Source organism: Saccopteryx leptura, chromosome 5 (assembly GCF_036850995.1).
Source record: "Saccopteryx leptura isolate mSacLep1 chromosome 5, mSacLep1_pri_phased_curated, whole genome shotgun sequence".
Lineage (NCBI taxonomy): Eukaryota > Metazoa > Chordata > Mammalia > Chiroptera > Emballonuridae > Saccopteryx > Saccopteryx leptura.
This window is the reverse complement of record NC_089507.1, coordinates 107,631,814-107,648,640: the sequence shown is the minus strand read 5'-3', so window position 1 is coordinate 107,648,640 and position 16,827 is coordinate 107,631,814. Positions and strand designations below refer to the sequence as shown.

At 36.7% G+C, this 16,827-nt stretch overlaps 1 protein-coding gene across 1 annotated transcript in view; it reads right to left on the bottom strand.

Moving 5' to 3' along the window:
- Positions 1-7,015: 7,015 nt before the first annotated feature.
- The window catches only part of MRC1 (mannose receptor C-type 1), a 92,071-nt gene continuing 82,259 nt past the window's right edge, over positions 7,016-16,827 (bottom strand). Inside the window, exons 27-30 of the mRNA XM_066384201.1 lie at positions 10,720-10,833; positions 9,826-9,990; positions 8,521-8,562; positions 7,016-7,680 (exon numbers count right to left, since the gene is read on the bottom strand). Of these exons, the coding sequence (XP_066240298.1) occupies positions 7,430-7,680; positions 8,521-8,562; positions 9,826-9,990; positions 10,720-10,833 (572 nt within the window). The 3' untranslated portion in view covers positions 7,016-7,429. The remainder of the gene's footprint in view (positions 7,681-8,520; positions 8,563-9,825; positions 9,991-10,719; positions 10,834-16,827) is intronic.

Sequence of the window (16,827 nt, the reverse complement as noted above, 5' to 3'; positions counted from 1 at the left end):
TTCCTAGCTGCTGCGGCTGATGCAATGCTGTGAGAACACTCCAGCACCTGAAACCCTCCTGGGAGTACCCAGGAAGGGATCTCGCCTGCTATAAGAAAGTGACTCAGCACCAACCACTCAGCTCCCTGATCTTTTCAGCCATTGGCTATGAAGGACACGTTGTAACATCCTATTGACTAAGCCCATGTATATAAGCTAGTTTACTTCCTGAATAAAGTGGATCTGCGTCACTGAACCTGGTCCCCGGTGTCGGGTCTTTGCTAGTCCGTTGTCCTCACCCCCGGCAGGACTTGTCCACAACTGGTGCCCAACGTGGGGCAGGGACCTAACCGTCATCCAAGGGACAGGTGAGTGACCCTCTGCAATGGGAAACCTTCTCCCCCACTCTCAAGCCCCGCAGGCTCGAGCCCTGCACACCCTATTGCAGAGTAGGCGAGTTAAAGTTTGTGAAAAGGATCTTTGTACCTACTGGGAGATCCTCTCAGGTTTCAACCCTTGGCTCTGGGATGCGCCTCTCTGGGACCCAGATACTTGGGCCCAAGCTTTCTGGAGTGTCCGTTTGGCCGAGGTACATGGGGGACAAACCTTCCCTCTCGGCCTCATTCTTGCCCTGCTAGCGATACATGCCTGCCTGACCATTGCTCCTGCTGGGGACCCTCCACCAGTGCCAAGGATATTGCAGGCTGCCCCTCTCTCTGAGGAGCCCCTACCTCCCTATTTGCCCCCCTCCACTGAGGAGGAAAGTAGTTTAGCCTTCGAGTTTGACAAAACCGCAGCTGAGCGCGCAGAAACTGCACCATCAGCTCTGCTGCCAGAAAAAGGGGAAGTCACTACTTCCACATTCCCTGCCAAGGCCCAATGCCCCACCCCAGCCTCTCAGACACCATTTTCTATCCCAGCTTTAACTCCAACACGTGTTCCTGCTGCAGACCCATGGGCCAACCTATACAACCCCATGTGTCATACGGTAACCATAATCAGAATAATCAGGCCTTTTTCTTTCTTTCTCTCTGTCTTGTCTATTTTTCTGTATCTCTCATTCTCTCTCCCCCCATCCCTCTCTCTGAAATGACACTGGAAGGACCCAGCCATGGCACAGTGGCAGGGATCACACCGTCTTCTAACACAAGGGAGAGGTTATGCTTGTGTTTTTCAGCCAATTTGGATCCCAGGAACCCCCCAACCTGCTTGATAGGGTTTCTTGGGCACCCACTAAGTGGTTCAGTCTTCACCCATCCAAAGCAACAGCCCTGGCCTTCTCCACACCGACTACGCCTGAGGGGAGGAGGTCCTTAGTGCTCCATAAGAACACCTTGAAGCTGGCATGAGCACCCCATCACCTGGGGGGGTGTGGGGGCTTTGGCAGGACGGGCCTAGAGAATTGCCGCTGATGGGCCCCCAGGCCCTGGTGCTCTGTTCTTGCTTATGTGTGCTATAGTAACTGCTGACTCCCAGACGCAGGCGGTGGCAGCCTGGGGCTCAAGCCTGGCAGCGCGAGCTGGTATTTTCAGTTCATCTTTGGAGGATGAGGAGAATTGGGCCAGAGTTGTGATTCACAGACTCCAGAAAGTAAAGGTGGCAGCTGCAGCGGGAGGATGAACGGAAGCCAGGCTTGCATCGCTGAGTGGCTGCTGGAATGGCAGGGAGTGCCTGCTAAGCCGCTGGTGGGTTCGCTGACATTTTGGGATCTAGGGGTGGATGCCACCATGCTCTCCAGAGCAGAGATGGAAATGCTGACTGCCATTGCCATGTGCTTCTCTTTGGGACAATGTAAGACCTGCCAGGATGGCAGGGATGAGGGGGGTGGCTGGGGCCTCATGTGCATGGACTGATTTCCTGGACTACAACCCAAGTGAGCACTGGCTCCTTTGTTAGATGGACTTATGGATTTTGGACAATGTGAAATACCCTAATGGAGTTGGGGGGCAGCCTTGCTGGAAGCTTATTCTATGGCTAGAAAGAAGGTCAAGGACATTTTGCGCTTTTGGCAAAGTACTCAGAGACTGGTGAAGTGTACCTCTGTAATTGTTGAAATTGTATAATTTGTCATGTTGTTGTAATTTGTGTAATGTGCCTTGGAACCATATGCAGTATGCAGCTCACAGCAAGCCAACTGTTCTGTGTTTGGACGCTGGGACCTTTGTGGGTAGGGGGCATGCATGGACCTTTGTCCATTTTTTACAATCAAAATGGAACTGTGTTTAACAGCACCTAGAAGGTCTCTGTAACACAATGGGAGGGAAATGACATACCGATCCCTAGGAGGAATCCCCTGTTTAAGACCCTCATTCTATTTCCTAACTAGTCAAACATTACAGAAGCTTGCCTCATTGTTTAATCTAGCTAATCTATTAGCATATAGTATAATAGGTATTATAGTTGTTTTAGTTCTACCAGGGTTCTGTTGCATAATGCATAGCATTCAAAAGCTACAACAACAGCAAGCTGTCATTCATCAAGTCCAATTGGCCTTAATTAAAAGGGAAGGGGGAGATGTGGGTGGAGTGCAGAGTGCATTCCTAGCAGCTGTGGCTGATACAATGCTGTGAGAATACTCCAGCTCCCAGTACCCTCTTGGGCATACCCAGAAAGGGAGCTTGCCTGCTATAAGGAAGTGGATCAGCACCAACCACGCAGCTCCCTGATCTTTTCAGCCATTGGCTATGAAGGACACACTGTAACATCCTATTGGCTGAACACATGTATATAAACTAGTTTACTTCCTGGATAAAGTGTATCTGCATCACTGAACCTGGTCCCTGGAGTTGGGTCTTTGCGTCTCCATCGTGTTCACCCCCAGCAGGATTTGTCCACAGCAGTCAACATGGGGAGGTGGCTCACAGGAAAGGTAAGGGTCTGGCAGAGTACACAGAATATGGAAACAGACTCTTCTGACCAACACAACTCATATGGTATCTATCTCAGGTTACAACCTCTTGACACATGACAGCACAGACACCCAAGAGAAGCCTAGGCACATCTGGAGAATAATCAGGCCTTTTTAATTATGAGACCCAAATCAATAATAAAAAACATGTGGAGCCTGCAGGAGGTTATCCCATCTCTCAACCTAGTTTCTCCTAGAGAGACTCAACACTTGCCAGATGGACAGTCATATTCAGAAAAGCAGGTTTCTGAGGCGATTGATCTCAGACCCTCCCTTCTCTCCCACCAGAAGCTTCAAGCCCCCCACCAGCTAAAGAGCCAGCACCTCTAAGTTTTGGAATAAACCCCGAGGGTAGCACATGGCAGTCAGCAGAACATACTTTGGGACCATCTGGAATTCATTTGAATATGTGCCACTGTGCCTGGTATATGGTAGGTACTTAATCAGTTTCCCTACTACCTTTATAACCAAGTTTGATTCTTGATTTCCAGAAAGTTGAGGAAATGTGAGACAATTATTTTTGAAGTATTTATTACAATCTTTCTCAAATAAGGTGATGAGGTTTCTTCTGCTCTTTCACTTCTCAAGAGAATAAAACTGAATTACAGAGTTAGGAGGGTCATGAGCATTAGAAGGTTTCCATTTGCTCCCTTTTATGAAATGAGCCAACTCTAACCCAGAGAAACTGACATTTTTATGAGATGGACGTCTCTACGGAGACAAACCATTTTCTGTTATGACCCACAGCATGGAGAAATGGGTTCTTTTTCACAAAGATCTAGGGTTATTCCCAGAACCATATAATTTCAGACCTTCCCCCTCCTGGAGTAAAATTTCTATTCTAAGATTACATAAGAGAAGCAAATCTTCAACTCACACATACGTATTAATGGTGATTATAAAGAGGATGTAGGAACAGTACAACATTGGAAGACTGTCTAGTCCATTCAGGATGCGAAACAAAATGCCACAGACATTATAAACAGTAGGACTTTGTCATATTTCTGGAGGCTGGGAAGTCCAACTCAAGGAGTCAGCAGATTCAGTGTGTGGTGAGGACTCATTTACTTGGTTTATAGACAGCCGTCTTCTCCCTGTGTCCTCACATAGTGGAAGGGGTGAAGGAGCTCTCTGGGGTGCTTTTTATAATGACTCCAATCCTACTCATGAAGGTTCCATTGCCCTGACCTGGTCACCTCCCAAAGGCCCCTCTGGCTAAGACCATCACACTGGGGGCATAGGTCTTGACATAGAAATTTGAGGGATCACAAACATTCAGTGCATAGCAGAATACAAGGGAGACCAGGAAAGAAGTGCATAACTATATTTGAGCCTCTACAGTTCCTGGTTAATTAAGAGACAGAATGGAAAAACTGCAGCTTTCATTAACGCCCTTGCTATTTGACTATACTGCTTTTACCCCATGAATTATGTAAGATTTCTAACAGCTTTGAGGAAATGCTATCTTAATGCAAACTGATTCCAAAACAGAGCACTCATCAAGTCAGAGCCTGGCTGACTCTCCCAGGCTGCTTGTTGAAATGTGCTTCCCAGGACTCTGACTGAGCTCTGCTTAATCAGAATCAGAACCTTGAGCCCTAAAGACTCTGTGTTTTCAATAAGCTCTCCATGTGGCTCTCAGTCCTCATCAAAGTTTGAGAATCTGTGACAAAACCCCAATTCAGGAGCAAGCCCAGAAAGTCTTGAACTTTTTTGCCCTTAAAGAAAAAAGGATTAAGTTAATAAAAAGGAGAGCCTGCTTGCTCTGCACAGTTGTTTGAATCTCCTAGAGAACTCTGTGGACAGGGGCTCTAATCAAACCCATAAGGAGAAAGCTGTGATAGGAAAGGTTTGCACTCAACCCATAGAGCTAGTTGAAAGAGATCAATAATCTTTGCCAAAACCTAGTAGTGCAGGGCTGCCATGAATAACTTTAATATTTTAAAGCCCCCACAGTGCAGCCAGGACCTCCAGCCAATTCAGGGAGACTTTCCAATGTCAGTGTCAACTGAAGTCGTGAAGATACTCTCAGTTTACACTGCAACTTAGTTTACGTTGCAAGAGAAAAAAGAAAAGTGAGTCATATAAACATACTAGAAAAAGATAAACAATTTTAGCTGATTTGACACAAAATAGCAACCTCACCAAAAAAATCGTAATATTGCATTATAAAAAGTGTCAACAAACTAATTAGTGAGTATTATCTAATTCAATAGTACTTAATTCATTGCACATACAAAAACAAAAACAAAAAAACTCAGTGTCTTGAAGTATTAGTAATTGTATGTGAATGAAATTTAATAAAAGTTTTTCCATATTTCATCATAATCTTAAAAATTTGCACCATATTATCAATAACGAGTTATATAGTTGAATGGACCTCTTCTAAACTATCAAAGATGTTTTTAAAAGTCTGATTAATCATGATATAAAGATTACATTATCCTTCTATTCCCTTTATAAAAAATAATCATAAAACCATTGCCATCTAAAGGTAAAGGGGGTATGATATTGAGTCACAGTGCCCAGATATTTGGTCAAGGATTATTCTGGGTGTTTTGAAGGTAGATGAGATTAACATTTTAATTAGCGGACACTGAGTAAAGTAAATTACCCACCAGACAAGTGTGAGTGAGTGTGGGGCAGCTGTGTTGGGCTTGCTTGCTGGTTTCCCGGCTGCAAGCACTTTGCCTGATTGGTGCACAAATGTGTGGCAGCGCCACGTGTGCATAGCCTATGTAAGGCTATGGGTGCTTGTGCTCGGAGGATTGTGGATGGGGGTGCCTGCCCGCCACTGTGAGGGGCCATCGGGCCATTCTTGTTGTTTGTCTGCCTGAGAAACGGTTCCCCCTGCCTGTGTGCTTGTCTGCCACTGTGAGACTCTATTAAACGAAATGGCCCAACCCTTTCTGGCTCCACAGTTTCTCTACCATCTGCCCGAATCCAATGTGAACCTGCCTGGCCTCGGCCACTGGCATTACAGTGAGCCTCATCTAACCAGTTGAAGACCTTTAATAGAACAAAAAACCAGAAGAATTTTGACAAAGACGGCCTTTGGGCTCAAACTGCAGCACTTCTCTGAGTCTTCTCCCTGCTGTCCTATCTTGTATATTTTGTACTTACCAAGTCTTCACAATAGCATGAGCCAAGTTTTTAAAAATAAATAGATGCATAGATAAATTATACAGATGATAGATAGATAGATAGATAGATAGATAGATAGATAGATAGATAGATAGACAGACAAACAGATGAACCATCCCTTGGGAAAGGTGCAGGGTAAGCAGGCAATATGGTACATATGTGAGGTGTGAAACCACCCAGGGCCTGACCTGTGGTGGAGCAGTGGATAAAGCATCAACCTGGAACGCTAAGGTCACAGGTTTGAAGCCTCTGGTTTCCCTGGTCAAGGCACATACAGGAGTTGATGCTTCTTGCCCCTCCCGCCTTCTCTCTGTCTCTGCACCCTCACTCAAAAATGAATAATTAAAAAAGAGAAACCGCCAACATATTTCACAATGTACATGAAACTTTTACAAGACAAAATTTTTAAACAAAAAGGATTTGTTAAAGTGAGAATAAGATATTTAGAGATCTAATTTCTAATAACAGTTCTTTGTTGAATTCTAAACTGGGTCAATGTTATAAGGGAAGATCTGGGGAAACTATGCTAGTCATTATGATAAAATTCATTTTATACTTAGTGTTTTAGCAACCTATCTGTTCCAAAGAGATGAAGAGTTTAACTTAAAGAATTCCTCTACTAATAATATTATTTATTTTAAGAGTAAACAAATGTAAAGAAAATGGATAAATAAATTTCATTTTTTTAAAATTTACACTTACCAAAATCACAAAAATACAAATCTATTAAAAATATACCTTGTATTTGATGTTTATGTCACATTATCTAAGTACATCTAGGTATGTAAATTTACATTTTTATTTCACATCTTTGCATTTCTGATATACATATAACAGGACAGTGAACATCTTTGCAATATTCAACCTTAAATCCCTGCTTCAGGGAAACAAAATTCTCAGTTGCCTCATTCTTTCTACACATGTACGAATACAACTCTAAATAACAAGAGTGAAAATCAAGGTTGGTAAAAAAAAAAAAGTGACTAAATTTTTGTACCATCTGAGTTTATTTCTACTTAATATTTAAATAATTACCAAATTATTATTCAATAGGTAACATTTCTTTGGGAGCTCCTTAAACTTTTAAAGAAGCTTACTTAGTTGTTTCTGGGTTTCTTAAAATCTTCATGCAGCTGACAATAGTTACACACCAATGATTGTGCTATGTATTCACCTAAGATATATTTTTTAAAATGGTAGTCAATATTATCTATCTCTTGTGAAAATATCTTGCCAGGCTAAAAAATGAGAAATTATTTCTTCAATTAGGCAAAGGAAAAGGACAGCCCAGTGCAACACAGTCCTAATTTTAAACAAAATAATCAGATTGAATGAAAGACGTTAGCATTTTAGTTATAATCTTATGAATTTCAAATATACCTAAATTACATTGTAATACTAGATGACTGCTTGTTCATTATGTTCAATGTTGCCCATGAGAACTTTTGTATCACTAATTCCTGCATTTGACCTACTGTTAAAATAGAGAGTGTTTTCAAAAGTATTCTCTTGAGGTAAATGCATACGTCTCTTCTTATAAAACAAATATGCAGCCGTGCCCGCACCCATTGCAATTAGAAGGATCACAACGACGATCCCTCCTGCCACACCAGAGGACGATTTAGTAGGGGTCATCTTCCTTGACTGAGCTAGAGATAAACAAAACCATTAGGGACAAGGAGAGAGATGGAGGGTCGAATGCTATGGACAATAATATAACTTCTTTTTTTGAAAAATTAAAATGCATAAATATTCATTCCAGTAACATTCGTCAAACAGAATTGCAGGGCATGAAAACAGAATAGAGGATTATTTTAGATTATTTTTCACTTGCAAAACTACTATTTCATTTATCTATTGTAGCATAGAGCTACATAGAGAATCAATGTTTTAAAATAGTTATACCTATTTCAAAATAATTTAAGGCTGCCTACCATACATTATATTAAGATAAGTAGAATAGTAATAGTAATAATGATGACAATAAAAAGCAAGTATTAGGAAAAAGAGAAAACAGTTGTAGAAACCAGGGTTCGTGAGTGTAATTAGTTCACAAATAGCACCTATGAGGTTAATAAGGGAGTTAGTTGCTGGAAGCCATAAATCTCACTGAGTTTTTTTAGCAGCCAACCAAATGAGTGAAATAAGATGGTAAGTTATGCATAAAATTAAAATTAAAGCTATTGCTGACAAAAGAAAAAACCTTTTGGGAGAAATTTCTTCTCTGTGTTCTTATAAGGCAACTCTTTGTAACAAAGCAGTCAATGTCTTTAAAAACATAAATAGTAAAACCACCAGCCTGATTCTAAAGCCTGCTTTTCTAGAGCATAAATCAAGGGAGACAGATAACATAATGGCAAAGGCTAGTTAGTAGCTCAAGCAATTCTACTGAGAGTATAGTGGGCATAGGAAGGGATCATGATGGTTTTCTAAACAAACTATATTGTTACATTACGAATAAGAAACTTGAAATTGTATAATGGTCTTACCTCTTGTTGTCATTAATGTGTGGGTAGGGGCAGCATCAACAACTGTAAAATAATAAATGTATTAAATATTTATTAAAGTTCAAAATAATTGCATATAGATAATATTACTTGATTCACAGATACATCGAATCCTCCATGTTTGGATTATGTAATATGATATGTTATATAATATAGATGTTAGGTAGATAGATTTGATATACAAATAGATCTATCTATCTATCTACTCTATAACAGCACTCTACAGTTGTCTGCTGAATTTGAATATATCAGAATATTTGAAAATAGAAGGGTGGGCAAATGTAGGTTTACAGTTATAATACAAATGAATAATACAATAATTAATAAAAATAATACAAAAATAAACTGTTTTGTGTACTCACAACTACTGTAAACTTATTTTTGCTCTTCCTTTTATACAATTCTCCAACTTTCATTTGAACCATTGAAACTCACCCTCAAAAATCTAACCACTCTACCCATAAATAATACATTTTAGTCTAGCAGTTTTGAAACTGTCCCATGAAAGCCTCTTGTATTACAAGGCATTTAAATGAAAGTGAAATAAGATCCCAACACTGAACCAAAGGGTATGTGATATCTTCAAACAGAGTTTTAAAAGACTAAAGAACTACAAAATTCTAATATAATAAAATATACAGGGGTAGCGTATTAATTTATCTAATTCATTTATTTAAATATGTTATCTAATTAATAGTGTTATCTATAGAAGAGGAGATATGTGAAGTGGAATGCATAAAAATATCATTGAAGTTCAGATAGTAACACATCGTGGGTAAATAACACTATTAATTCACCCAATCCTCCATATTCTTCCATAGTCTGCCACTCAATCTAAGAAGGAGGCTTAATTGGTCTTAAAAGACTTATTCCTTACATCTTACATGACTTATTCTTACATGGTTTATTGAATAAATTCTGATTCCCTTCCAGAACCTGCCCCTTCTAGTCTGCCAAGGTGACTGTCCACCCCTTTATTCTCATGCCATAGGCTTTGTAGGCCGGCTCTCCACACTGCAATTTCACAAATCCGTATGAACAGAAATCCCTTTATAAATAGATTGATAAATCAAAACTACTACATTAGATAAGCATCCAGGGAGTGTTTTGTGCTCACATAGAGCTGCAGACAGCAACTGATTACTGTAGTAGACTGAATTTTTCACTTACGCAAGAAGACCTTGCAAGGAATCTGTAATCACATTACAATCCCACACCTGACACCTTAATATTAGAAAGCAATGGAGGCCTGTAAACATACATACCACAGGGCAAATCCTTACTTACTTTTTGGTCGTTTACAAATATATCCTTTGTAGGAAGAACAGTGGATATTATTCCAAAGTCCAGAAGATGCAGCTAAAGCTACACATTCATTTCGTTCACCAGAGGGGTCTCCTGAGTTCCAGTTGACATAGGACACTGGATTTTGGTTTATCCATAGCCACTTTCCTGATTATCAAATATAGCCAATAAAAACACAAATTAAAATAATCTATCTTAAAATAAGTTCAACTCATTTATTTAAAACTTCTAAGCATATTATTTTATGCTACAATCAACACTTGTTTACAGCTAGACTTTTAATAGGCAAGATTATAATGACTAATTATTATAAGGAAGAAAACTCAGAATATGTTTCTGATATGGCGTTAGTTGAAGATTTATTCTTAATTAATACAAATATGTACACTTATCCTTCTCTAAGTTTTTTTCTGGAAAAAGACAGACAATATTTTTGAAGCTTCTTAAACTAATTTAGCTACAGAAGCGATTATTTTAATTAGCAACTTTCAGGATAATATAATATATAGGTCATTTAAAATTTCAGATCTTATTTCAAATGATAATGTAAGTTTGAATTTTCAAACTATTCACAAATTAACCATTATTTAAAGCAAGACTTTCTGGAACTGAAACTTTGTTTAACATACTGAAATATAACAAATATAACAAATATTTGTGATTAAATCATCATCCTGCAAAAATTAGCTTAGGCTCTGGCCAGGTGGCACACCAGAGATTGCAGGTTCGACCCCCAGTCATGGCACATACAAAAGGCACTCAATGAGCGCAAAACTAAATGAAACAACTAAGTGAAACCAATTGATGCTTCTCTCTCTCTCTCTCTCTCATTCATCCCACATAAAAAAAAAAAATGGAAAAAAAAATTTTAATTACCTTCAACATTTCTGAATAATCCTATCCAAAAATTGGTTTTGCCTTGAAGTGGCTCAACTCGATATGACAGAAAACTTGATTCAGCAGCACTTTCAATGGAAACCAAAGAGGAATCTGCAAAATATTTTATTAAGTGAAAATGCTTTTTTTAATGACAGTATTTATAGTAAGAGCAATATAAATCATTCTTATGTGCCCACTTAAGGGGAAAAATTATATTGTATTTTTTATTTTTTAGCGAGTTTATAGGGGTGACATTGGTTAGTAAAATTATATAGGATTCAGGTGTACAATTCTATAATATATCATCTGTATATTGTATTGTGTGTTCACCACCTCAAGTCAAATCTCCTTCCATCATCATTTACTCCCTAAGAGGAAGAATTTTAAGGAGTGGATATTTGTCCTTTCAGAATTTCAGTATCTATTCTGAAATAAGCATCATTTCTGTATAAGCACTAAATGAGTTGCTCCAGGATATGCAAAGTTGAGTAAGATATAGAATGTCTTAAGCAGGTAATAATAACGTACATAGTTATCAGCAGAAAGTATAAAAAAATCTTAGAAAATAAAGTAAGTACAACATACTATGGACATGTCAAACAGGGAAAGGATTTGTTTTAGGTGAAGCAACTAAAAGGGAGCATGTAGGAAATAAAATTTAAGATACTAAGGAGCATAAGATGTCAAGTATAAAGAATAAAAAATAATCCCAGGATGAAGAACAAGAGAGAAGATAAGGAAAGCATAGAGCTTCTTCGGGAACAGAGATGGTTCACTGATACATGAAATCCTTTGTATTGTTTAATGGTGATAAGATGTAGACAGAAGACCAACAGACAGATAGATCTATTGGGAGGAATTAATAATGTAAATAGATACTGAAGTTTGGCTGGACTGATACGGTGAATGGGTGGAAAAGACTTGGGTTTTGGATTAGACTCACTGCAGTTGTGAGGAGATTGGTATTTCGGGCAATGTGGTGATAAAGAACACTTGTTTTTTTCAACAGAACAATGCAAAGCATCACAGGAATATTAATCGAGCTATTATGCATAGGACTGTACAAAGTAAGAAGAGACAAAACTGAAATACTGGTTCAATGACTATGTTATTGAGAACACACATTAGATTAAGTCTGATTCAGTGTCAGCATTAGATTTTATAGCAAATAACTATAGCTTTTTAATAACAACTAATAATAACTAATATACTTTAAGCACTTTGTACCATTTTGCTTTGGGATTTATAAGCATGATGTCACTAAAATTCTCATCACTTTTATTTGTCATCACTAATAACAACCTTATTAAATGGGTACTATTGGTACCCCATTTTATAGTTAAGTATAATATAAAATACAGAAGGTAAATAATTTGCCGTGATTTTAATGATAGTAGAAGACAAAGTCACGGCATGATCCAGGCATTCTGAATCTTGAGGGCTTCTGCTTAACCATATGCCCACATCCCATGTAACTGGGTCCTGGATTATCCCCTTGATGTTTGCACTGCATGATTACATAGTATATTAGGGAATATATTTCATAGACAATAGCCATTTCAAAATAATTGTGACCTATTTCAATAATTGATAATTATTCAAATTATTTACAGAAAAATATAATTTAAAACTAAGTTTCTACATAGTCATTGCAAATATTTTAAAAACATTTTAATTTAAAAAGTCCCAAAGTAGAATTCAGATGAAATCATAAGGAATCACATAGTAAGGACCCCTGAAAATCCTGTGCTTCATGAAAGCGATAAGAACATTAACAAATTTGTCAAACTCAAATTTTTTCAGAACCCTGAAAATTAGCCAATGGCTTATAACCATCCAGAAAGCATTTATTCAAAATAAAGATTAAATTTTGGTAGGAACAGTGAGCTTCATGGTGTTATAACTCACCCTAATCTCATCATTTTATCTTTAGCTCTGTGGTTGCCTTAAAAACCAACAGTCCCAAGTCAAATTGAAAACCAGCAGCCTAGAAGACATTGGAAAAATCCAAATGGTGTTGGAGTTTTTCCAAAGTCCCATTCTCAAAGGATTTCTATTATTTGATCTCTTTGACAGTTCTCTGGAAAACGTCACTTGAAAAACTTGCCTTTACTTGACCTGACTCAGGGCTCATCCAGTGTAAACAGCCTTTCCCTGGGGAGTGTTTGCCCAAAACTATCAGTGGCAATTGTGTAGCATCTCAGCTGCCTGAGTTAGTGATAACAGTTGAGGGAAACAACAAGCTAACCAAAAAATTTAAAAGGAAAAACTGAAGAATGAGATGTATACAAGGAGCTTAAAAAAGCACTGACCTATTCCTGGGAATCCATAAGCGACAGATATGTATTGGGGTGTGCACATGCCCAGGATTATGTTAATTCTCATGAAAAATCTGGGAAGTCCCTAAGCGCTCACCTCTGGCTTACCCCAAAGCAGTGCACAAATGTGAAGTGAAGGCTAAGGCAGAGTTTTAAACTATCTTCTTTTTGTTTATAATTCTTTTTTAAATCTTATCTGATCTAAAAACCCTGCATAAAGCAATAATTAAAAATCTGTGCTAATGAGCATACAATGTATAAAATACATTTGTATGACAACAATATCACAAAGAATTGCAGAAGAAATAGAGCTATAGAAGAGAAAAAGTTTTGTATACCTTTAAGTTGAATTGATATTAATCTTAACTAGATTGTTGCATATTATTAAGATGTTACTTGTCATTATGAAGGTAAACATGAAGAAAATAACTAAAGAAAACAGTAAAATACAAAACAAGAAAATTAAAATGGTACACTAGAAAGTATATATTTAACATAAAAGAAGGCATAATTGAAATAATAGAGGAACCAAAAGATGTAAGACATACAGAAAACAAAAGGCAAAATGACAGCTATAAATCCTAACTTATCAGTAGATACATTAAAGATAAATGGTGGTTTAGCATTCCAGTCAAAAGACAGGTTGCAGAATAAATTTAAAATTAAAAATAAATAAAAATAAAATTTAAAATGATTCAATTACATGCTGTCTATAAAAGACACACTTGAGATTCAAAGACACAAGTATGTTGAAAGTAAGAGCGTGGAAAAGATAAGCAATGCAAATAGTAACTTAAAGGCAGCTGGAGTGGCTACTCTGATATTACATAAAATAAACTTTTAAATAAAACTTGTTGCTAGAAAATAAATTCCAAACAAAAGAACAAGATAAATCTCCAAATGATGTTAATAAAACAGAGATAAGTGATTACTTGATAGAGAGTAAATTACAGAGCTAAAGAATACAATCACTAAAATATTCAATAGAAGGGCTCAACAGTTAACTAGATAAATTGAAAGAAAAGGAACAGTGAACTCAAAGAAAGCGCAGTCAAATACATCAAGGGGAACAAAAGGAAAAAAAGAATGAGAAAGAGTGACTTGTAAAACAACAAATGAACCAATATATGCATTATAGTAATCACAGGAGGAGAAGAAAAAGAGAATAGGACAGAAAGTTTATTTGAAGAAATAATGGCTGAAAACTTCCCTAACCTGGAGGAAAAAGATAATTTAAATCCAGGAAGTTCATAGAGTACTAAATACAATGAATCTAAAAAGACCCCTATCTAAACATAGTATATATAATTAAATTGTAAAAAGTTAAAAAAAGAGACAGTCTCAAAAATAGTAACAAATGCTATTTGTTACATATACGAGAACCCCTATAAGACTGTAAGTCAGGGGGCCTGATCTGTGGTGGCGCAGTGGATCAAGTGTCAACCTGGAATGCTGAGGTCACTGGTTCAAAACCCTGGGCTTGCCCAGTCAAAGCACATATGGAAGTTGATGCTTCCTGTTCCTCTCCCCCTTCTCTCTCTCTCTCTCTGTCTCTCTTCTCTAAAATGAATAATTTTTTAAAAAAGACTGTAAGTCGGTTTTTCAACTGAAACTTTGCTGGCCAGAATGGAGTGGGATAATATATTTTAACCACTGAAAGAAAAAACTGCCAACCAAGAATACTCAACCTAGCAAAATTTTCCTTCAGAATTAAAGGAGAGTTTTTTTCAGACAAAGAAAAACTAAAAGAGTTAATCTATAATAAAACAGCCTTATAAGAAATGTTTAAAAAAGTTCTTTAAGCTGAAATAAAATAATTAGTAAAACAGAAACATTTAAAAATACAAAACTCATCGATAAAAGTAAATATACGGTAAATTCAGAATATTCTGATATTGTAATGGTGGTGGATAAATCCCTTATAACTGTAGTATAAAAGTTAAAAAAGACAAAACTACTAAAAATAACAATAAATACAATACTCTTAAGGGATATACAATATAAAAAATGTAAATCGTGACATAAAAAAACAAAATGGGGGATATAAAATGTAAGGCTTTTGTATGCATTCATAGTTAAGTTATTATCAGCTTTAAATAGACTGTTATAACTATAAAATATTTTATGCAAGCCTTATAGTTAACTACAAAGCAAAAACCTAGAGTAGATACACAAAAGATAAAGAAAAGGAAGCTGAGCATACCACTATAGGAAATCATCAACTCACAAAGGAAGTGAATAAGAGAGGAAGAAAGGAAAAAAGAAACTACAAAACATCCAGAAAACAATTAAAATGTCAACACTAAGTCCATACCTATTAATCCCTACTGTGAATAAAAATTTACTGAATTCTCCAAATAACATAGAGTGAATGAATGAATTAAAAGGTACAAGATCCAACTACATGCTGTCTATAAGTAATTTATTTCAGCTTTATGAATACCTGTAAACTCAAAGTAAAGGGATGGAAAAAATTATTCCATATAATTGGGAAGCAAAAGAAAGCAGGTTTGATACTTTTATCAGACAAAATAGACTTTACTAAAAACTATAATCAGAGACAAGAAGGTCATTACATAATGCTAAAGGGGTCAATTTAATCAAAATATATAACAACTTTAAATATATATGTACCCAACTTTGAAGCACCTTCATATATAAAGTAAATATTAACAAATATAAAGGAATAAAGAGACATAAAAACAATAATAGTAAAATACTTCAATACCCACTTTCAACAGTGGATAGGTAATCCAGACAAAAACAAAATCACTAAAGAAACAATGGACTTAAACTACCCATTAAACCAGATGCACCTAACAGATATATACAAAACATTTCATACAACAACTGAAGAATACATGCCTGTCTTCTCAGGCACACATAGAACAATCTCAGGTTGGAAAACATGTTAGGCCACAAAAATGTCTCAATAAATTTAAGATTGAAATCATATCAAGCATCTTTTCTAACTACAGTGTTATAAAACTATAAATCAATTACAAGAAATAAAAAAATTACACATATATAGAGATTAAGCAATGTGCTTTTGAACATTCAAGGAGGGTGTAATATATATGTAATGGAATATTACTTAGCCTTTAAACAGACAGGAAACCTGTCATTTGCAACAGTGAAAGGCATTATGCTAAATGAAATAAGCCTGATAGAGAGAGACAAATACCTCACGATAGCAGAGTTATATGCAGAACTTAAAAAAAAAAGTCAAAGTCACAGAAACAGAAAGTAGAATGGTGGTTGGTGCAGGTGTAGGGGCAGGGGAAACGGGGAGAGGCTGGTAAAAGGGTACAAACTTTCAATTATAAGATGAATAAGGGCTGAGGATTTAATGCATGACATTGTGACTACAGTTGATAACACTGTATTTTATTACTGAAATTTGCTGAGAGTAGAACTTAAGTGTTCTCACCAAAAAATAAAAAAAAGGTAAATATGTGAGGTGATGACGTACTAATTAACTTGGTGGGGTCAGTTCTCTCACAATGTTATATATTGCAAATTATCATGTTGCAGGTTTTAAATGTATTATACTTTTATGTTAATTTTACTTCAGTAAAGCTGAAAAAATATAAATATAAAAGTAAAAAGTCAAAGCTCAAGGTTAACTTTTAAATGGGCCTGAAGGAAATGAGACTAGAACTCTTGTACACCACTGTTGGATGAAGAACTTTGATGTAGGGCATAATCAAAATTAAGTAAAAAAAAAAAAGAAAGAAAAGAAAAAATCAGTGCAATTTAATTCAATGAATTTTTAAATATATCCTAA